The sequence below is a fragment of the Neofelis nebulosa genome, chromosome 11 (genome assembly GCF_028018385.1).
Source record: "Neofelis nebulosa isolate mNeoNeb1 chromosome 11, mNeoNeb1.pri, whole genome shotgun sequence".
Lineage (NCBI taxonomy): Eukaryota > Metazoa > Chordata > Mammalia > Carnivora > Felidae > Neofelis > Neofelis nebulosa.
Genome location: NC_080792.1, coordinates 8501317 through 8525624, shown reverse-complemented (window position 1 = coordinate 8525624; position 24308 = coordinate 8501317). Strand labels below are relative to the sequence as shown.

General features: G+C 38.5%; 1 protein-coding gene across 1 annotated transcript in view; it reads left to right on the top strand.

Moving 5' to 3' along the window:
• DOK6 (docking protein 6) overlaps positions 1-24308 on the top strand; it is a 364941-nt gene that overhangs the window by 95780 nt on the left and 244853 nt on the right. Inside the window, exon 2 of the mRNA XM_058691841.1 lies at positions 15512-15619. Coding sequence (XP_058547824.1) covers positions 15512-15619 — 108 coding nt within the window. The remainder of the gene's footprint in view (positions 1-15511; positions 15620-24308) is intronic.

Below are 24308 nucleotides of genomic sequence, written 5' to 3'. Positions count from 1 at the left end.
TCTATCACACTAAACATACTCCTACAGATATCTTCATATCAGGACCCAGACACCTGTTTTATTCCAGTGTGTAGATGTGTCATAGTTTAATAATTTCCTCACCAACAGGTGTTGGTATTACTTCCAATGTTTTGTTACTGTCAGCACTCGTGCCATATAGAACCCATGCACGTAGCGTTATTATGAATGCAGGTGTATCTGTGGTACACATTTTAGAATGTGGGAATGATGGGTCATATTATGTAATTTGAAGCCAAGGCCTTATGATGAGCAGATAAGCTTGATCTGCTCAAAATCTTCTTCCTTGAAAACTAAGTCTTACATTGATGGGAAAAGGTTATCAGGTTGTCCAGATGTCAGGACATCTGGAAAGCACAAAGAAAAAAATTTGAACGCGCAGCATAGTGACTCGAGTTAAGGATACTGCACTGTATACTTGAAATTTGTGAAGCTGGTAGATCTTAAGTGTTGTCACAACAGCCACAAGATACAAGAAGAAAATGATTACTGTGAGATGATGGGTATATTAATTATATTGATTATGGCCATCATGTCACAGTTTATACATATATATCAAAGCATGAAGTTGGACACCTTCAATGTAAAATGTTTATTTGTTAGTGATACCTTAGTAAAGCTTTTTTTTTTTTTTAAAGAATGTTGGCAAGTAGTTGAGAGTCCCTAGAGGGCTTGGTTTGAATAAAAAGAAGTAGGGACAGTTGGGAGAGGCTGGGGCAGGGATTGCGTGAAAGGCTTTGTATGTTGTTAGCCTGCACAGTAAGAATTTACCAGTATGCAAATAGAATCCTTCAAATATGTCATGAAATTGAGAATTTTTTTAAGTTTATTTATGTATTTTGAGAGAGAGAGAGAGAGAGAGAGAGAGGATCCCAAGCAGACTCTGTGCCTGAGATCATGACCTGAGCCGTAATTAAGATCAGATGTTTGACACAACGAACCACGCAGGTACCCCAAGAAATTGTTAGTACGATTATTTTTATGCCATTGTACAGAATAGTTTAGAGGGACAGCAGAGGTAGGAAGTCAATTTAGCAAAAAATAGCAATAATTTAGTGTCATGCCAAACTTTCATTAAGTTACATAACTTTTCTGCCTGAGCGTCCCATTCTGTAAGGAGGGTAATTATATTGCCTATCTCATTGGGTTTTGGTTTGGTTTAAATTATGTTAGTATTTATAAGTCCCTCAGAATAGTGGGGAACATAATAAGAACTTAAGGTGCTATTTATTATTACTGAAAGTTACGATTGCTGCTGTTACCTGATTGAAACAATGTCCAGAACATTGACCGGAAAGAAGAGGCAGGTTAAACAATAAAACTAACGTAATACTTAAACAAAACACCCAAATCAAATTCTGTGGCTCAAAACAGAAAGCCAATACATTTTTGAACCAGCGGCCAAAATCAAATTGGGAGAAAATGATAGCAGTAACAAGGTGAAGTGAGTAAGAAAAACTGTGTACTTTTTGCAATGAAATTAACTTTCTGAGTAAAAACTCTTGCTGAAGACCATGCATTTTAAGGCAGCTTTAGATGTTTGAAAGCAGTCACCCTTTAAGCTAGTTCCTCCTGGCCTTTGGAATTCTTGGAGCTTTTAAGTCTTTTTCCTGCCAAGTGGTGAGAAGCTTCTGCAGGAGGTGAGATACCTCTGTTCCCCTACTGAGCGGGGATTAGGGGCTCAGGTTTCAAGGTGCCCATGCTAGCAAATGCCATTCAGTTTAGACCTTGACATTTTCTTTCACTCCTGATTTTTATTACTAAACAAGATTTGGGTACTTAAAAAGAAAGGATACACACTTTGTTTAAAAGGGTGTTCTGGGGCCCTGTTTGGGACCTGTTTGGGGTTAAGAATTTATTTATAACTAAGCACGTGGAAGAAAGATCTCTTGGTATGTTTGATCGCCAACAAGCCCAGTATTGACCTTAGGTTTCTGAGGTTTTAGAAGGAGGAAAGTAAAGTTGCAAACTCTCTCTTTTCACTCTTTTCTTTTTTGGTAGACAAGAGACTGTCTCCTGGGTTTTCACACATGCAGTGTGTTGAAATTTTCATTGTATCAGAATAAATGGGTAATTCTCCTTCCCTGCCTGGTTTCCAATTCTTGAGAAACAAGGCTTTCTTGTAGATATTTAGAATATGTTTCTCTCTGATTTAGGTGAACAGAAAACAATGGGAAGGGGTGTTTGAGTGAAGATTGAGGAAGAGGCATTTCCCACACATGAGTGACTTCAAAAACAAACAAACAAACAAAAACAATAGAAACAGACAAATGTATAGCACCTCTCTTTTAGCCCATTTCTTTGTTTTTAGCAACCTTCCCCCCCACCTCCCCTTAAGGCTTTTTCCCCTGGAGAAATTCTACCTGTCTTCATATCTTGGTGTCAGTTTTCCCATCTTTAAAATCAATACATTGATACCTTGCTTAAGACTCAAGGACACGATGCATGAAGAGGTTATGTAGTCATTACAAAAAGAGGCTCTGAAACGAGAGTATCAGGATTTGGTCCTGTATCTCAGTTAGTGTCTTTCTTCTTTTTAACATTTCTGTGCCTCATCACGTGTAACACATGTAATGGTGGACCCAAAAAGTGTTGTTTTGAGGATGAAATGAGTGAATACATTTTAAATATTTAGACCAATGTGTGGTCTAGAGTAAGTGCCCACTTTGGGAATTTTAAAAGACCACGGGCCTTTGTGGCTTAGGCCACTGTTGACCTCCTGATGATATGTCTGTCATAAAGGGGATCACCTGCATCTGGACTGTGGTTGGGAAACTCAAATCACAGAAGGCAAAACCATCGATAAGGGGGACCACTTAGGGTATTGACTTATTAATGCAGCAACTGTTAAGTAATTACTTTGCTCCGAATGAGTTTAGGGACGGGAGAGGAATGCAGGGATATATAAGGCACGGCCCCTTCTCTGAAGGAGATTATAATCTAATAAGGGAGATTAATTCTCAAAAGACACCAAAGAACAGATGATAAAGGAAAATGGGGTAAAGGGACATCCCTTTTCACTGGTTTGATCTAGGAAAGCTCCATGGGGAAGGTAGGACAAGGTAGGATTCAGAGGTAGCCAGGATTCTCAAGAGTGTGAATCGAAAAATAAAGGGGTTTGACATTAAGAATATGATTGAAACAGGAGCTGAAACAAATCTATTCAAGGGGGTAATGAGTAAACCAGTGCAGTTTGAGGAGAGGATTTTAGTGGTAAAATTGACAGTTGTTTGATTGGACTTTGTGACTAACTCATGAAGGTTCTTGGATGGCAAGCTTCAGAATTCAAGATTTCTTTTGTAAGCAATGGGCACTGGTGAAGCATTGAAAGATTTGTTTTTGGTATTTGTATTTGTTTTTTGGTCCAAAGAGATAACATGGCCAGAGCTGTGCTTTAGGACATTTATCATGCGATAATTCAGGAATTGTAGTGGAATAAAACAATGTGAAGGCAGGGATCAGAGGGGATGCTAATAGAATAGTGCTTATTATAGTAAGATTCCATTACTTTTTAGTAGAGAAAATGAAAACTAAGGGAGAAATGTTATGCATGAGTGATTAAATGTCTTTGTCAACTAAATGGATATTTGTATGGCATGGGATGGAAAGAGTTTCCGAGGTTGCTAAAGCAAAAAAGGGGAGGTGCTCTAAGAAATTGTGTTAAGCCATTGCAAAGTAGGAAAATAGTAAAATATTAAAACGGGAAACAAAAAAATGAGAGGGTGAAAAATTCAGATCAGTAATCACATAAATGTAACATTATGCATTTCTTTTAATAAGTATAAGTCATAAACATACTGCCATAAAGGAAATAATTGACAAATTTGACTATGTCAAAAACTTGTGTGAAAAACGGAACTATAAAAAAGTGAAAAGCCAAGCCACAAAATGTGTTTCCAACGCATTTACCTAATAAAGGATTTAAAATTAAATATATTTTTAAATTCCTACAAATAGACAAAAAGGAAAAAAATACAGCATATCAACATGGATAAAGTTTAATCGTGTAATTGGAGTGAAAAATAGGTTTTGTAATGTGTTATACATGATGTTTTATATTATCAATGCAAAATTTAAAATTTGAAAATTCACAGATATTGCTAATGCAGGCATAAACATGCATTAAGCACGTTAAAGTCTTTGATTGGAAGGGTGCACCTTAACTTTTTTTTTTAAGTTTATTTATTTATTTTGAGAGAGAGAGCCAGCGACAGGGCATGGGAGGGGTAGAGAGAGAGGAAGGGAGAGAATCCCAAGGAGGCTCCACACTGTCAGCTCAGAGCCTGATGTGGGGCTCGAACTCATGAACCATAAGGTCATGACCTGAGTCAAAACCAAGAGTCAGATGTTTAACTGACTCAGCCACCCAGGCACCCCGGGATGCACATTAACTTTAAGATACTTTAAAGAACAGTGGATTATTAGGGGCATTGAATAATTTTACTTTAAGTTGATAGCTTTCATTTAAGACAATTCAGAAGGTTTGTAGACTTAAACCAACTTGATAAACCAGTTTGAAAGAAGTAGTGGAAACGTGTTTGCTGATTTGATATTTTGAAGAATAGGCAACTTCATAGTTTTAAAGCGAAAAAGCACTAAATATTGAGTAACAGGCGAGGAATCAACATTGGATGAGTCTGCAAATTTGTATCAAGAGGCTGGAGGAAGATAATGTTTTCACGAGGAAGATATAGTTAATAGGAATTATTCTCTTTTTTTTTTTTAATGTTTATTTATTTTTGAGACAGAGAGAGACACAGCATGAACGGGGGAGTGTCAGAGAGAGGGAGACACAGAATCTGAAACAGGCTCCAGGCTGTGAGCTGTCAGCACAGAGCCCGACACGGGGCTTGAACTCACGGACCGCGAGATCATCACCTGAGCCGAAGTCGGCTGCTTAACCGACTGAGCCACCCAGGCGCCCCTAATAGGAATTATTCTAAGAGGTAGATTGGAAAGCATCCATTTTACAGGAAGCCTGCAGTTTATAACTTTGTCAAGAGCAGTTTTCTTAACGCAAATGTTTATATGTCATATTGAACTCAGTACACCTACGACTAAACACATTTCTCCGGTGTTTTGACAATTGCGTAAATGCCATCATTCATTTAGTTATGAAGGTATGAAAACTTAGATGTAGCTCGAATCCATCTGTGGCTTCACTCCTGTCTAGTTGATTGTGAAGTTGTAAATTTCCCCGGTAATGGTTTTCATCTTGGGCTCATCTTCTTTGTTTCCACTGACTCTCTTTCTGTGGTGTCAATGTGCTGATTACCCGAGGACATTTCTGTATGGTCATAGCCATTTTAACCCTGAGGCTGGTCTGGTATCCTTTCAATATTATTTCCGTAGCATCCCTCTCAATAAATTGATCATTGACTCCTGCTGCAGCAAATGAAAGCTCTCTCTGATTTTTAAGGTCCTCTACCATGTTTATTTTTAGTCTTTTCTCTTTCCTAGATGGTTTTTTTTTTTTTCTCAATTCAAGTCATTTCACAATATCACAGTGGCATCTCTTCTGGGTTTTACCGATGGATTTGGGGATGGTTTAGATAAGGGAAGGGGAGAATCAATAGCAACACCAAGATTTGAAGCTTGTGTGACTAAAAATATGCTTTAAAAATGGAAGAAATACGAAACCCAGGAGGGGAAGTAAAATGAAGAGGAAATATTTTGCGCTTTGATTTGGGCATTTGACTTTTCCTTACTGGTCAAAATATCAGTTTGAAATTGTGATCCCAAAACTCTTCTGTGATCCTGAACCTCTTGGCATGATTGAACACGGTACTAACTGGATTCATAAAATAAATACAAACTGGATTTGTTAATGGAATGCTGTTTTTCCTGATGATTGAATTCCACCTGTACGACCGACGGATGAAAGTAAAAGACCATGAATTTCAAAATCACACGTTAGTATACAGCCAAGGGATATTCTGACTTGAGAGAAACTACAGCTCGGAAGACATGGTTCTTTGCCGGTGATCTTGAGCAAAGGGAGAGGATTTTTGTTCTCTGTCGTGCCAGTGTTGGCCTGTCTGAAAGCAGAAGCTGAGAGAGTATCATTGTGAGATTCCTTCCAGTGCTGTGATTGTTTCCAAAAACCACCACCTGCTTGGGGTACCGCTCAGCAGGCCTGCTGTACAGCTAGCTTTCATTCTTATGATAATGATGACAATTTCACACTCTCAACCTAAAACTTGCCACCGCAGTGAAGCATTTCATGTCTGGCTGTGACTCTAAGCCACGTATGTATTCTCACCCAGTATTTCATTGATGGCCTGGTAGACAAACGCAGTCAAGAGAACTGTATGTATTCAGGCGAAAAAAAAAAAAACAAAAACAAAAAAAACACTTGGCCTCCTCACAAATTGCTATTGGTGAGAACTGGGGAAATCATCCTTTGCCCTTGTGAATTTCACAATTGTTTTTCGGGATAATTAAGACAAAGTGGAAGCAAGATAATAGAAACGGAAAAGACTAGCACATTCATTTTGCTCATTCCAACTACATGAAGTGAGAGAAATTGAGGTTTACATATTGTTCTTTAAGCATTATCTCAATGTTAGTATACAGCAATGTTTTTATGTTGCATTAGATAACACGAATGATGCAGGGCTCACATCTGGGGTTTGTGCGTGCACAAATCTGAATGCAGGGCTCCGTCCCCAGATGTCCGCATCACTCCTGTCTCTTTCTGTAGTGCTGAATGGGTAGCTTCCCCTCCCCTCCCCATCCTTGTTCTGTGATTCCCTCCACAGGGCTTAGCACTATTGAAAAGACTACTTACGAATTCACTTAATTATGTGCTATCACCTGTCTATCCACTGGGATAGGAAAAAGAAATCCTGCACGAAGCAGGAACTTTATTTCCTTAAGAATAGAATTTTGGTGGTTGTTGTTATCCTTTCTCTCTCTCTCTCTCTCTCTCTCTCTCTCTCTCTCTCTCTTCCTTCCTTCCTTCCTTCCTTCCTTCCTTCCTTCCTTCCCTTTTTCCACTATGTCCACAAAATATAAAATTCTCAAATAGTTTTTGAATGAGTGTTTGGGAGTGATTCTGGTGTTGGTTGGTATCTATTTAACAGCAATTAAATATAGGCCAGCATTGAAAGATACCAACGTTCATATCTATCCTGAAATGATAGCCAACGATAACCTTATCAGTGCATTAAACTGAATCCTACATATTAACCACTTGTCACAAAACTGTGCCTCTCGCTAGCACTGTACATATGTTGCGAGAGGACCAGGGCCCTGGACCACTGCCTGTGGTTGCTCAGAACTCCAAGTTCTCTGGTTGCAGTGTCTGCTCCTGGATGGGCTTTGCTTATTTGGTTTGGCTCATTTATCTGATACACAGTTATACATAAATAATTGAGTCCTGTACCCCAAGTTATCCTTCATATCTTATCTTACTTTCCGAAGGGAATACAAATAAAAGCCGCTCCCACATAGGCCGCTTTCTTCTGTAGGCTTTAAAATCTCTAGAGATGAAGTTTCCGTGACTCCCTTTAGTCCAGTGGACCCTCGGGTTTGACAGTTCCTAGAATCAGAAATTCTTCTGAGTCTCTGACCAAATCCTATTTGAAGTGAAGAGTTCACTAGGTCAACATGATGGAAAAGGTCCGTTATATCCGACTTTTGGTGAAGGTAACGCTTGTGAACGAGTCCCAGCTAAAGACACATAATTATGGCTGTGAACTAAAGCCAAGAAATCACCATTTACTTCACAGTGAGTCTTAAACGGAAAAGGGATGTCCTTTGTGTAAAATCACCTTGGAAAGAGAAAACACTAAGCAAAAGAGATTGCTATGAGGTAAAAGGGTTTCCATCAGATAGAAAAGAATTAAGAGGGTATTTAATTGTGGCAAGCTGGCTAGCTGCCTAATGCAGTGGAAAACTGAGGCCATGGAACATCTGGGGATCCTGGGGGTCTGTGGAGTCCTGGCAACAGTATGGAATTTTCTAGAAGGAAAATCTGAAGAGTCCTCAGGAGCCTGCTTGGTGAGACAACTGGCATGTTTGGGAGATAACTCTGAAAGAGAAGGTGAGATCCGCCAATCCCTCAGAGAGTGAAACAGCATCCTGAGCTATGATGGGACAGGCAAGACTGTCATCAGCTAAGGGACAGAACACAGGAGGAAAGTGCATCTTCCTGCAAGCACTGAGATCTGTTGCTAACCAGCCAAATGGTCCCTGCATCTTCAATGCCCTTGAAGAACCAGACAAAGGAGACTGTACCAGCCCCTCCCGCATACTGCTAACAAAAGGCATTTATTATTATTTTGTGTCCTGGGACAAAAATAAAAACAAGGTATCTAATTCCATTTCTGTGGTTCTCTTTCATGTACTTGAAGAATTAGTATCTTTCATTTATAAGCAAAATAAAGCCTACTCCTTTATTTATTTATTTATTTATTTATTTGTTCCTCAGAGGAGTGATTCCCTGGTCTCAAGCAATCATTTTACTGCTCATCTCTGGAATTTCTCCAGCATACTTATTATATAAGACACTACTTCTAGGGCTTAAAGCAGAACACAGTGCACTATTAAAATCGTGTTTGATGAAGAGTAACAAAGAAGTGATTTCCTCATGCTTCGGCTTATTTATGCTGCTAGTATGAAGGTTGTTTTTAGAACGCTGATTCATGCTGAATTTGACTTTACATTGACACAGAATACTTCCCAAGTCTCAGCACCAGAGCCCTTTTTATTATTTTACTCTGATGACAAAGCAAAACATTTTGGAAAACTGCATCAAACAAGAAAATAAAGCAAAACGGAAAACCTCGGCATTCATTAGCATTTATTAAATTATTCTTTTACTGATTTAAGTTTAAGGGTTCAACTAGACCTCTAATCAAAGCATAAATAGTCCAAATAGCTGTGATGCATTTATATCATTTTCCCCCATACACTATGTGTTTTCATCACTTTACAGTGAGATTTTCATTAGACTTTTGAAATATAAAAAAAGAACTTATTGAGACAGACTAAATTGAGGAACTTTGTAATGTTGACCGGAAAATGAAACAGCCAGTTATTTTTAGCAGCAAAATGGGTTTATTGGGGAATAGCAGAGGAATTGTAATTTGAGAGTGAACCCCAGGCAAGTCTAGAGAACAAAGGAGAAGAATGGCGGTGGCTGTTATAATAAAAAAAAGTCCATTGGAATAAACAGGGTTCAGAGTGTAGTGGCTCCTCATTGGCTGACTTGTGACAGTCTTTCCCTGGCTGGGTTGTTGCCAGGCAAGGAGAAAATCTTTCCTCTGCTGCTGGAGGCAAGTGTAGGACTCTTCCTTTGGCAGACACTGATCTACGTGGATATTTCCCTGCCCACTTTAAAAACAAAACAGTCAGTTATTTTACCAGCAAATGGGTTTATTTGGGAATAGCAGAGGATTTGCATTTCAGAGTAAGCAAGCTGTAGCAAAAGCCCCAGGCAAGTCCAATAAGCAAAGGAGAGAGACAATTATTTTATAAAGAAAATGGAGGACGTTGGGAGGGAGACAAAGGTCCACTGAAGGAAAGCGAGGGGCCAGGGTGCTACCAACTTCTCGTGGGCTGGGTTGCCTGGCAAGGGAGGAAATGTTCCTCTTCCTGTTGGAATGTTAAAGCAGTATTGGATTTGCAAGGGGCATCTCTTCCCGGAGAGGTGTGTGACTGAGAGTGGTGGTGAGTGAGTGCTCCCCCTTCTGGCCTCCTGACTCCATTTTATGTATTTATTTTTTTTTAGGGAAGAATTTTTTATTTTTATTTTTTATATTAAATATAATTTATTGTCAAATTGGTTTCCATACAACACCCAGCGCTCATCCCAACAGGTGCCCTCCTCCTGACTCCATTTTAAATGAGATTTTTGTGTATTAATTTTAACACTGCAAAATACCTGACCAATAGTCTTCAAAACTCTTGAGACCATGAAAAGCAAAAAAAAAAAAAAAAAAAGGAAAAAGACTGAAAAATTATCAAAGATCAGAGGGATCTGAGGAGATAGGACAACTAAATGCAATGTGGTGTCCTGGATTGGATCCCCAAACAGAATAAGATATTGGTGGAAACACAGGTGATTTTTCAATTTTTTTTTTTTAACGTTTATTTATTTTTGAGACAGAGAGAGACACAGCATGAACGGGGGAGGGGCAGAGAGAGAGGGAGACACAGAATCGGAAGCAAGCTCCAGGCTCTGAGCCATCAGCCCAGAGCCTGACGCGGGGCTCGAACTCGCGGACCGCAAGATCGTGACCTGAGCTGAAGTCGGACGCTTAACCGACTGAGCCACCCAGGCGCCCCTCAGGTGATTTTTCAATAGACTCTGTAGTTTAGGTAATAGTACTTTACCAATGTTAATTTCTTAGTTTTGAAAAACATTCCATGGTTATTTAGGATGTGAATATTAGGGATAGCTGGGTAAAGTCTTTTTAGGAATTCTCTGTACCATTTTTTCAACAGTAAATCTAAAATTATTCCAAAATAAGAAAATGATAATTTAAGGGCCTCTGCTTGGTAAACAGTTTATTAAATCAAGTCTTTAACAATACTTTTTAGCTTTATGTGGTTGTATCTCTTAATGTAATAGCAGATAGACAAGATACTACTGAAAATATCCACTCTTTTTATTATTCATTACCAGATTTATTCTATAGCAATACAGAGTGCCAAAATGGAAACACTTATGCTTTCCAACTCATATTTAACTCGTTTTGACATTTTAATGGAAAATAACTGTAGTCACACAAGATGGGCATTACAGTCAATGAGTGTGTTTGTGTATTTCCATGAATATCATAAGGCTTCATTTGACGTCATCATGGCTTGAGAGCTATGAGCAATAAAGTGCAAAGGGTACAGGGGAAAGCATTGTTCCATAGGAAGGAACAGAAACCATATTACCAGGGATCTGGTCTCAATTCCTTTCAAAGAGAGTCTTCCTGCCTCACTAAGATTCTAAATCTATTAATAAATAGAAATCATATTGAAACTCTATATACATCTCATTTTGCCAATTATATTATTATTGATCTGCTCTAATCCCTCAAATTTCTACTCAGATTCGTGTAACTTTTTTTTCGCTTCCACAATATCACTACTCCTACAAATACCTCCACTACCAACCAACCACCACCATTTCTGCTAATAAAAACAAAATCTAAAAGTATCTGTCTTGGTCAGCTTGGACTGCCATGACAAAATACCATAGACTGAGTGGCTTAAACAACAGACACTTATTTTCCCATCCTTCTGGAGATTAGAAGTCCAAAATCAAGGTGCCAGCATAGTCATGTTCTTGGGGAGCCCTCTCCCTATCTTTCAGATGGTCACCAGTTCTCTGTGTGCTCACATGACTTCCTTCTTTGTATGTGGGAGCACAGAGAGAGAGAGAGAGAGAGAGAGAGAGAGAGAAAGCGAGCTCTGTGGGGTTTCTTCTTATAAGAGCACTTACCCCCTCCTGAGGGGCCCACCCTCATGACCTCATCTAAACCTGATTACACCTCAGAGGCCCCATCTCCAAATACCATCGCGTTGAGGGTGTGAAATCCAACGTGAGAGTTTAGGAGAGATGCAATTTAATTCGTAGTGGTGTTCAAAACCCAAGAGTTTCAGATAAGAGTGTGGACAATGTGACAAACTCGTATTCTAGACAGTTTCTGCAGGTTATCTTTGTAAATCCTCAAATAGCAACTTCATGAGGTATATTGGTCTTAATTTATAGATGAGGAAGTTAGGTACTAGAGAAGTTAAAATAACTTCTGCAAGACAAGGCATTTAAAAAATAGCAGTATGTGCACTGAATCAAGATGTTCTGGCTAAAGAACAATATTCTTGGGCATTGCAGTAAAATACCCTCAATCCCAATACAAATGTGTGGGACTTATACTAATGACTGAGGGAAATGATTCATCCTGGGCAAAAATTCACACTGTATTGTGGAAGGAGTAATTTTAGGAAGAGAGTAAATGGATGCATTTTTTTCTCTTTCATTCAGCTGTGTAATAATAAATGTAAATAGCTATATTGGTTAATAGTATTCAAACTATTGTGAAATTAACAGGAACTCACTTGCACTCAACAGAGAATTTAGTTTGTCTGTTAATATTATATATAACATAATAACCATAATTATTGGAATTATTTGAGACCTTTAAAAGGATGTTGTTACAAGCAATGCTTTTTATAATGTATGTAAATATCCATAATGGTTATGGATGTGCTGAACGAAGTCTGCTGCTAAGGGTATTTTTATCAGTTTTGCATTATACTACCCTCTGTTAGTTCATGACTCCTCGGTAGCCTGACAGAGGCATGAACTTTGTATATTTTGTTTCTGTTCACTGTCACACTAATCATATGTTATAGGCATTATTTTCCACCAGCCAAGAGAAGGATACGTGCTTAGAGGGTTCAGTGACTTGCTCAGAAGTTACACGGCTCTCAAAAGGGATCGAGTTGGAATTCCAAGTCCAGTCGTTATGGTTCCGCATTCCGAGTTTCAGAGATCATTAATGTGTTGATTTTTATTTTTAAAAATTTGTATATGGTGCTCTAATTGTTCTGGCCACAGAATATTTGGATCTGAATATTCTGATTCTGCATTTTGTTAGAACTATGTGTCGTTAGTAAAAGAAAGTGTCCCTATGTGTGGCTTTGTCCTGTGTGGCAAATTGCACTTACTTTGTAAGTTAAAGGAGCCGACCTTAAGAAACTACTGTGCACTAGGATGTGGGCTCATCTTGTTGACTCTTCCCTCTGTCCTATGAGGTCCCTTCTTTATGAGACATGGAATGATTAGTCTAAGGTTGCACAGCTAGTAAATGGCAGAGCCGTGATGTGAATCCATCTGTTGGATTCCAACATGTTGGGAGAGGTCATTGTGAGGATGCTACCACAAGTTGACCTGAGGGCTGGACCGGAGCAGTCAGAGGTTCCTCACCTTACCCTGTCCTTGGAGGGCACCTTCCACCGTACCTGTAGGCAGAAGCATTTCAAGCACAGTCTTGAACAGGCAATGTGTTGTTGAGACCATCTGGACTGAATATGTGGCTGAACCCCATTAAGTCTTCTCTGTGTACTTTTTAAGATTCAGCACCTTGTGGCCACCCAAGATAAGCCTAGTATATGAGTTCCCTTGCTCAGTAAACCTGCCACCTACCGACCTGGGGTGGCCTGCCTCTTTCTTGGGTCTCTCCTGGACCAAATTTCACCCAGGGAACTCCCAAGTATGCAAACTAACACAAAGTTTTACTTGTCTTCCATGATACCAAGCTGCCTTTTCTTGTATGCTCGTGTTTTCTAAATTCATTACCTTAAATTTACTTAAAATATAAAGACCTTTCTAAAGTTTAAAGAACAGAATCTATAATGCTAAATAAACCCATGGAGAACTGAGTTGAAGCTAAATAAACCACATGTTGATATTATATTATAATCAATATTCACAATTGCTTTATAGTATTTTACTGTGAGGGTAGAGATCAGTAAGGGGCCACCAAATACATAGGTAACTAGAACCCAATGTGCTAACCCCAAGGGTGTAAGAAGAATACCAGGAGATCTGAGGGGGTGATGTGACATCTTATTTCCAGGTATGTGGGTAGAAATCCTGTGACACAGGAGGTGTATATCAGGCAGGTTGAGAAGGAGAGACGCGTGCACATGTGCCGAAGCTCAGGATTGTCCTTCAGATGCTTTTTGAAGCTACTAGGAAGGAGCTAAAAAGGTAGCAAGAGTCAAGTGGAAGTGTGAGCCTTGTTATTCTGTTTATTCTGTTTTGAGGAGAGATCTTCCACACGATTGGTCAAAGAGTGCCTTGTAACATGGGAAACACTGTCTTCTAGCCAGTAATGAACAACACACGCTCCAAAAACTATTATATTATCTGGCCAGTATTAGTTAAAAAAAAAAAAAAGAAGAAGAAGAAAAGAAAAGAATAGAAGAAAAAGAAGAAAAGCATAGTGTAGCACCTTTACAGTTTGAATAAAGAAATAGAAGAGAAATACAGTGATCTAAGTCTCTGATGCTTCCTTCTGTGCATTTCTTTCTTTCTCCTTTCTTTCTTTCCATTTATTCATTTTTGAGAGCGAGAACAAGAGTGTGAACATGAGTGGGGGAGGGGCAGAGAGAGAGGAGACACAGAATCCAAAACAGGCTCGAGGCTCTGAGTCGTCAGCTCAGAGCCCGATGCGGGGCTCGAACCCATGAACCATGAGATCATGACCTGAGTCGAAGTCAGATGTCCAACCGAGTGAGTCACCAAGGCTCCCCTCTTCTGTGCATTTCTTTAGGGCTATAGAGAATGTATACTCCAGCAAAACTGCTAAATGTTGAAATTTAAAATTGTGGCCAGGGGCACCTGGGTGACTCAGTCGGTTAAGCGTCCTACTTCGGCTCAGGTCATGATCTCACAGTTAGTGAGTTCAAGCCACACGTTTGGTCTTTGCACTGACAGCTCAGAGCCTGGAGCCTGCTTCGGATTCTGTGTCTCCCTCTCTGCCGCCCCCCTGCTTGTTCTCTCTCTCTCTCTCTCTCTCTCTCTCTCTCTCTCTCAAAAATAAATAATAGATAAACTTAAAAAAACTAAAAAATAAAATTGTGGCCCATTTGCCTTGCTAGAACTCTCCAGTCACTGAAAGGAGACTCATTTTATTACTTTGCTTTAAACATACCTGGGGAGGGAGGGTGACAGAGTGGGCGTCAGGTGACAGGCTAACAGTCCGATATTAATTAGTCCTATGAAACAGGGGCAAAGCCTAGGAATGATGGTTTGTAGGTGTGTAATTACTAGTCCTGCTTTTTTACCAAAGCTGAAGAGATGTGTGTTCTGACAGAGGTGTGTTCAAATCCTGACACTGTCACTGTCTTTATCCTAAAATGAAGAAAACCTACCTCATGTAGTAGAAATGAGGATTACATGTGTATATAAATTTTTAGATGCATTGCACATAATAAGCATTTAACAGATATCAGTTACTCTCTAGTATAAAAGAGTAAAACAGATGCTTCCATTATAAAAACACCTATCTTCCTGCTTTCTAAATTAATGTATGAGTGTTTGGGCTTTTAAAACAAACGAATCCTACAAGATAAGCAGTTTTAAATGTGCTGATATTTGAAAGATAGAAAGTAGAGCATTAGGAAAGTACGTTGATCTCATGAATCGTGACTCATGGAAAACAAAATTGTCACTGGCACGCTGAGATAAATATTTTATGCGATATTGACACCATTTGATTTTATTAGATTAAAAACGATTGAAGCCAGCACATTGAAAACCTCAAAACATAAAATCTTTTCACAAAATATCATTTTTCATTAAATATTGTGTTTTTAAAAGTTTGCTGTAATATTGATGAATAACCTGGTTTAGGCTCAAAAAACGTTCTATCAGTACATTTAACAAAAATTATTTCCAATGGGTTAACTGAATAGGTAAATTCCTGACATTACAAAACTCATGCGGAAAGGTAGATAATAAGATCCCTTCATTTGCTTTCAGATTTTCAGACGATGCTGGTTGGTTTTCAAGAAAGCTTCTAGTAAAGGACCCAGAAGGCTGGAGAAATTTCCAGATGAAAAGGCAGCGTATTTCAGAAACTTCCATAAGGTAAGTCACCGTGTTTGGAATCGCTGGGGAATAACTGGGACCCCTTGGCAACGACTCATGGAAACGTTTCTTGTGATAGATGAAATCTGCAGAGGCAGAATGCACAACCAGGATAAAATGTCCCTGTTCAGATAAAATGCAAAAGTTATTTTTCTCCTTTATTTTAATCATCTGCTGTAAATGCCAGTGGTTCCTCTGCAAAATGAAAGACTCATTTTTATTGCTACTTTGCAAAATGAGATGACTCATAATTCAACCACATCATTTCCCAAGGTGCTGAGTAGGCATTTTCCCTCTGTTCAGGTTAATTGTGCATTTGTTACTTTGATTTAAACTGTGGGCAATATTTAGGAGATAAAACTTTCGAGGCTGGCATTAACAGTGCTAATGGCTCTGCTAATGTGCATAGTATTTGCTGTTAGATGGTTTTAACACGAAAGGATCATCGAATATGTTGATGTGTAGAGATGTAGCCACACATTCCATGAATGAAATATCCATTTACCAAGAATTAAAAGTATGTAGGAAACAACCCTAGAATGATACTGAAATTGCTACCTAGCGTTGTGTTGGGTGATAACATCAAAACACAGGTAAGTATCTGATAATTAGATGGTCAGAATTCCCGGTCAGAACTCAGAACTGTGAAGCAGTTTTGTTTGTTGTCGAAATGCTTCAATAAGCCCCGTAAAACATCTAATTTCTCATGGTTGGTAGTACAGAGTAGTTACCCTGAATGATGTAGTGATTCTGTGGAATTTATTTTATGTGATATATGGTCTAATTCCTCCTTTTATTAAAAATAGGGTGCTTGCCAGGAGTTGGCAGGGGATAAATAGACCTAGCACAGAAACTGTCCTCTATGATACCATAATGCAAGATGTATGTCATCAGAAATTTGTCCAAACTCAATGTACAATAATGCTGAGGATGAATCTTCCTGTAAAGTATGGACCTGGGGTGATTACGTTGCGTCGAAGTAAATTCATCACTTGTAACAAATGTACCACTTTGGGGTGGGATGTTATTAAAGGGGGAGGGAATAGGGAAATCTCTGTACCTTGAGTTCAATATTACTGTGAACTTAAAAATTCTCTAAACGATAAAGTCCTTTTAAAAATGGATTATTCTACACTAATGGACTAACCAACTCTGTTACAAAAGTAACTAGCAGCAATTTCTATTATATTTGAAACTGTATCAGAGAACGTAACATTTGAATTTCTTTAACTCTCTATGAGGTATTCTAAATATTAGTATAGATTTACTGTCAGAGAATCCAAGCTCACGTTCCTGCCCAGCCGCTTACTAGCTCACGGGAGTTTGGTTTTCTCATGTGTACGTGTTCTTTACATGCCTTTTTTGAAGACTATTGGAGATAGAGTATCAAAGATAGTGTGCATATTCTAACTACGTCAAAAATTATCTGGAAGTCTAAAGTTACACTGGTATTTTGTATTAGGATTGTGATCGTGGCAATATTTTTAAACCTGACTTTGTGAAAAACTGCCAAGTTGTGACACGTGAGCCTGTGACCTTTAGTTTTTGAGTAAAATTTTGAAAGGCTGAGCATACTCTATACTCTGGATTCCTGGTCAGAACCCCTGCCCACTGGTCAATGCGGGATGCTCTTCAGCCAGCGAACCCAGAGTCCATGCACTCAAGACTCAGGCAGAATCCTCAAGAAGGAGAAAGATCACCCTGGAAAATAAATTGTTGAGAAAGATCAAGAATCCTAATGACGTGTGTGTGCGTGTGTGCGTGTGTGTGTGTGCGTGTGTGTGTGTGTGTGTATGTGACGAGAAGATTAAGATCCGCTCTTTGTGTGTGTGTGTGTGTGCGTGTGTGTGTGACGAGATTAAGATCCGCTCTTTGTGTGTGTGTGTGTGTGTGTGCGTGTGTGTGTGTGAGATGAGAACGTTAAGATCCGCTCTTTGTGTGTGTGTGTGTGTGTGTGAGATGAGAACGTTAAGATCCGCTCTTTGTGTGTGTGTGTGTGTGTGTGTGTGCGCGTGTGTGACGAGAAGATTAAGATCCGCTCTTTGTGTGTGTGTGTGTGTGTGTGTGTGTGACGAGAACATTAAGATCTGCTCTTTTATCAACTTTCAAGTATATAATACAGTATCGTTAACTCTTATCACCATGCTGTACGTTAAATTTCCAGAACTTATTCATCTTACCCTCTGACCGGGGGGGAGGGAGATGCTGACTAGCCTTATTTTGGTAATCATTTCACAATGTACACATGTATCAAAGGACCACATTGTTTACCTTAAACGTACACAATGTGATATGCCAATTATATCTCACTAATCAAGCTGGAATAAAAACCACTTAACCACATTACGCACTGGGTAAGATTGTAGCCTCTAGAATCTAGCTTGCATATTCAACAGTTGTGGGAAATTGCATAAACTGTTTACGCACTTAATTTGTCTCCTCTTTTAGATTCAGATGATAATAGTATAACCAATTATAACCCAAAGAAGGGTTATTGTAAGGAAAAAAGTGGTGCTATAGGCATAAAATGAGATTAAGTATAATAAGATATTATTAACAAATTAAATTTTATAGCTAAGTATACAACTAGTTTCTTGGCATATAGTAAGTTTTAGTAAATGTTAGTCATTTTTTAATGTTTATTTATTTTTGAGAGGGAGTGGAGAAGGGGCAGAGGGAGAGGGAGGCTCTGAAGCAGACTGTGTGCTACAGCAGAGAGCCCAATTTGGGGCTCAAACTCCCAAACTGAAGTCGGAACCTTAAACGACCGAGCCACCCAGGCGCTCTGATGTTAGCCGTTTCAGTCTAGGCTAGATGTGACGGTGACTCGGGTACAGGTGTCACCGTTGGAGCTGGAGATGGAAGGATGCATTTTGGATATGATGTGTGGACACTGACAAGATGTACTTTGGGATTCCATGTTGGGTCTTCGTGAAAGGTTAGGACTCGTGGAGATTCCTGAGTTTGGGTTTGAGCAACAGACAAGAGGATGGTGAAATTCGTGAAGATGGGGAAGACTAGAAGAGCAGACTTTGAGTAAAAATCACAAGCCTTCACTGACTGGCTATAGGGGAAACGGGAGAGGAGTACGAGTTGCTGTCTTTTCCAGACTGGGTGACAGATGAGTGGTCATGCTGTGACACAGACAGGAACCCTGTGCACAGGAGCAGTTTTCAGTGGTGAAGAGAAGGCCTGGGCCTGTTAGATTAGGTGTCTCTACGGCACATTCAGATAGATATTTTTCCTTAAACAGTTAGCACTGCAGGCAGATTACATTGAAGATGCCCAGGAGAGCTACTGGATGGTGATGTTAAGGTGGGTGTGTACTAATGTGTGTCTGTGAAAGCTTGATCAGTTGAAACGAAACTCTTTCCTCTAAAAGACGTGGACTTGGGTACCAGTCTTGTGACATTCAGGGTATTTTACAGGGATTTCAAATCTAAGTTCATCAAGAGTTAACCAATCAAAAAAGTTGACATTTGATGAAAAAAAAAAAAAACCGACTAATTCAAAAAATGATAGAGAATTATGTAAAGTGGCACTTGAATGAGGAAATGCTAGTAAAAGAAATGTTAAAATCCTGGAGAGTATTTAAGTCCTTTATAGTGATTATCAAGACTGTTTAACTGGAACTTCCCAACTGAAAGTTTTAATAATTCTAAAGAAAGAATTGTTTATTTTACCGACAAGAAAACTGTGAAAACTACCATCCTGCTGTTCCTGAAAACACCACCCCAGAGGTTGGACGGTGTGAATTTGTCCAAGCCCCGAACAACTAGCCATCAAGGCAAATGAGCAGTTACGAATACACATTCATGATATTTTTATCCTGACCTATACTTTTGTTTCTGCAAAATCAAAAACTGAACCATCCCTTCCCATGGTTTTTTTCCCTGAGAAGAATTATGAATCCTTTTTTTGCAGAGCTGTGAACTTCTCAGTTCCCTCTCATGGTCTGGTTAAAGAAAGGGAGATCTCTTTATGTAAAAGGCTGACATTTTAAAAATCTGTGTTTTCCTTTGAGTAATGAATGGTCAATTCAAATATTAGATCTCCAGAATTGTAAAACAAAATCTTCATTTTCAAGATAGTTTAAAGTAGACTAATATGGATTCCCCAATTGTTCTATTTGTTAATTATTAAATACTTTAAACTTGTGCTTGGTCAGTTATTTTGATAGGCCCCAAAATCTGCTACAGTGCTCAATAGCACTAAATCAAAGTAATCAAATGAGTGATATATTTCCAACCTTAGTGAGGGGCTTTATGAAAAATAGCTAAGGACAGAATTACTTCTTCCCCAACTTTAACTTTGTGCTATACTCTATCTGGAACATACATATTATAAAGCTGATGAGTATTAATGGTCCCATTTAGACTTTTGATATGTTTACTGTGAGAGAGATCTTGCTGCATAAATCAATTTTTATATGAAACTGCTATAAAATGGTATATACTTTTTTTTACTTCTTGGTAGAAAGAAATTTGAAATTCAAATCACTGGCTGCTGAAGGAAGTTATTAAAAATGCATTAGGATTGGAAATGTAGCTGTATATAATTGTCATAACAGATATTCAAAACAAATTTATCCTCAATGAAAACTGAACTAAAGCAATTTACATAGAATCAGCTAATAAATTTTCCTTAATTTTCTAAGCAGATGAAAAAGAAACAGTTCGTAGAAATTTTAATAAAATAAATATGAGTGCTGTCTGTAGGGAGGAAAGTATAAATAAAATCCCTGAGAAGAATGAATGAAGATAGAACTATGTGAATTTCCAGTGATGAGGACTACGTGATTCCAGAAAATCAATGCCTGTATTGGGACGAATCTTATTTCTGAATCCCCTACAACCTGACATTGAAAACATCATTTTGTTCTATCTGCTTTACTCTTGGTTGGAGTTGTCATTATTTATCTTTATGTAAAGCAAACATCTGAGAAACTTGGGGAAAAGATGAAGACATCCTATCTGGAGATACAGTGTACCCTTAAACAGAGGAGCCAAACTACAGGCAAATGTGTCAACAGCACATGTGTATAGTGTGTTATGTGGAACACTTTCATTTTGATTCCAGCAGCTACACTTGGATGAGCACGGTACTTGGTGTGACGTGAACTGTGTTAAAGGCTTGGTGTCTCTTGAAAAGTCTGTTGGAAGTTCCCAGAGTAGTAATCATTTGATCGCGTTAGGGCATCTTACCCAGTTGTTCATTCATCCATTCATTCATTCATTCATTCATCCATCTGTAATCTCTTATCTTGAAGAAGTCTCAATTTTTTTAACTAAGCTCTTAACATACACATTGATTCTTGACACAGTCACTCACACACGAACCCCTGATCATTTATTTATTGGTTTATTCATATTATCTGATCACATGTTAGTCACTGAAAGATGACTTAAAGAAATGGAATATGAAACGTTGCATTTTATGTAGGAGGAAAAGAAGGGTGGAAATGCCCAAGACATGATGCACCCCCTGTGTAATTTATGTCTCTGACAGAGATGCGTGGGTCGTGAATGGACAGCTCTAAAATTAGCAAGAAAGACCAGGTGGTAAGAGCGTCACGTGGAGGGCATCAGCAAAGTTGTGATCTCAGAATACTAATAGGGAACTCTCAGAGTTAAACTTAATCTTTGTTATATTGAATCAAGTTCAATTAAAATTTTACAACATCTAAGATATCTCCAATAAGTATCACTTTGGGCAGTTGAAGGATGCCATGGAAACTAGATCACTCCGTAATCAGGGTTTTTGTTTATAACTCCTTATTCCACAACAGATATCGGTTCACTGAGAAGGAATCAGACTCAGAAAATATCCATAAGACTGATCTGGACTTGACTTAGAGTATACAGAAATATGATTTATGTTAGCAAAATTACTGTCTTTATTTGACTTTTTAAAACTATCCATTTGTGTGTGAGGCAGTCATCCACAATGGTACTACATCTAAAAAAAAACATAAGATGACTTAAATAATATCTTTCCCTCACTCTACTATGTGTAAATGCAAGTCATACCATAGCTCACAAAGTGAGATGATAATTTCATGTAAGACAGTATGTAACTTGTAAAATAATTATGATTGTGCCAGTCATTTCTGCCTCAGATTTTGTATCTTTGAAACCAGGGAAATAATTCATACCAACTTTAGAAAAATTCTGACACTAATTTGCCTAATAACGTAATTTGTAACTTCAAACCAGTCATTTTATGTGGTAAATCAGATAGTAATTTGAGGAAGAATATTCAGTAGCACAACTCTGTGATGACATTATCTCCATCATTTCTGAAGCATTTTTACATTTATTTAATGGGTTAGATCCAATTCTCTTTATTATTTCGGAATATCATCAATGCATTTTTGGTTTTGAAACATCTCTTTTTTTACCCAGAGTCTGGTTAATTGTGCAATATCTGACAGATGCAGCAGGAGACATGCTTAATGCGTAATGGTCACTGAAGGCAAATTGTTTTTCTGCCATTCATGGAAAATCACATATTATACCACAAGTAATGAATGCATATTCATTTATAGCTTACAAGTTGAAAAATATTTCAGTGAGGATTCATTCTTGAATTAATACATTGTACCTCACTATAAATGTCTACCTAGAAACTTTCATAAGTAGCAATGGTGTTTCGTATTTAGTTTAATGCACATAATATTTAGAAATATTAAAGCCTTTTTACATGTAACACTTGTACAAAAAACAAAGTCAGAATTTGAAGATTCCACTAACAACCCAAGATCACGAATCAGTAGCAGTCACTAAACTGATTTTATTGATTAGAGAACAGGTTCTTCATTTAGGGAACGGTGGGTTTTGAAATTTGGTGAAATTGCTTGTTTTGATGAGAACAGTTGCATTTGCTCTGCTCACAATCGTTGTCACACATAACTTGACCTCCTGAAGAAATGGTTGAATTCTTGCTAACCAGTGTCCAGGGAAATTCTAGTTTTTGCTTCCTTGTTTTGTTGTTTTTTTGTTTATTTGTTTTTGTTCTCAGAGAGAATGAGAGAGATGATGTTTGCTTACAAATGCATCTATTTTCTCCTACTTCTCCTTTTCCAGAATCTGTTTTAATCAAGTTAATCAGATTTACATGTCCAGTGTACTAGATTACGTTTTAACATGATTTGCCATACCTGGAAATTTCCAGATTCTTTCTATCTTTTTGTAAAAGGTTTGTCTGGGGGTAGTGGAAGCTGCCCCCCTAAGCTCGGGGCGGCCATGATATTCTCCTAGGCTTACAGCTGGTACAGCCAACTCTGATAGTGGTCGAAAAAGTCAACCTTTATATCTTTTATTCCAGTTCCATTTTGCAAAACCAATATAGTTGGACTCATCATTATCCCCAAAGGTTGCAGTACAATCACTAACAATAATTATAGCACAGTTTTCATTTTCTATTGTTGCGTAACGAGTTACCACAAATTCAGGGGTTGAAAAAACACCTATTTATGAGGCCCCAGTTCTGTAGGGCACAGGTGTAGCATGGCTGGTGTTTCTGTTGAGGGTTTCATGGGCACTGAAGTCAGTTGGACCGAGTTATCTTGTGGCTCTAGAGAAAAGTCTGCTTCCAAGTGCCTAATATGGTTGGTGATTTAAGTTTCCTTCAGCTGCATGACTGATGCCCCCGTTACCTTGTTGGCTGGTCAAGAAGGGACCACTCAGTGCTAGAGATTACCTGAAATCCTTGACATGTGGTTCTTTCCCTCCCCAACACAGCAGTGGCACAACGAATTCTTTGAAGCTTTAACTCTCAGACTTCTCCTCTGTGACCAGCTGGAGAAAACACTGCCTTTAACAAGTTTCAGTGATAGGTCAGGTACACCTGGAGTAGCTGTGTTGTGATCTAACTTCAGTGTATCATGTAAATTTTCATTGTATTTTTAATTTGGGAAAGAATTTTTTGGTTGGCAAAGTGAGAGAGCTACTGTTCCCTCATAATGTGTAGGAGGTATAAACATTAAAGACATTGTATTTGAAATGAAACATGATGAAACTTTGACATTTCAGGCATGGGGTTTAACTAATTCAACACCCATCTGTAACTCACTTCTTCCTTTCCCATCTCCACCATAGAGATGGAGAAAACCGGATGGTCACTTTTTCATACTTCCTGTGGTTAGAAAGGTCCCTTTCTGGCTAATGAAATATAAACTTGAGCCTGCTAAAAGGTACAGAAGAGATTTTATTTTCTGCTATGGCCAGCGATGTCCCTTATTCCTTTCTCCTAAATTGAAAACATGATGGCTGGAAATGCAGCCACCATTTTGCACCCATGAGGAAATGAGCATAAGAGAAAAGAGAAGGGTAGGACAAATATTTGGCCCTGAGATGCTTCTTCTAATATCATCAAACCACTGGACCAACACCAATAACTGCCTACTTCAGAGTTCTTATGTGAAAAGTTTGAACTGTTTGTTCAAATCAGTGTCTAGCAAACCTTTATTTGTAAAGGGCCAGATGGTAAAAATTTTAAGCTTTACAGATTCTAAGATCTCTGTTGCCATTCTTCAACTCTGCGCTTAGAGTATATCCAACTGCCAGAGACAATATATAAACAAATGGCTGTGGCTGTGTTCTGATAAGACTTCACTTACAAAAATACACGGTAGACCAGATTTGGCCCATAGGCCACAGTTTGCATCCGCAAGATTTCAGTCATTGTT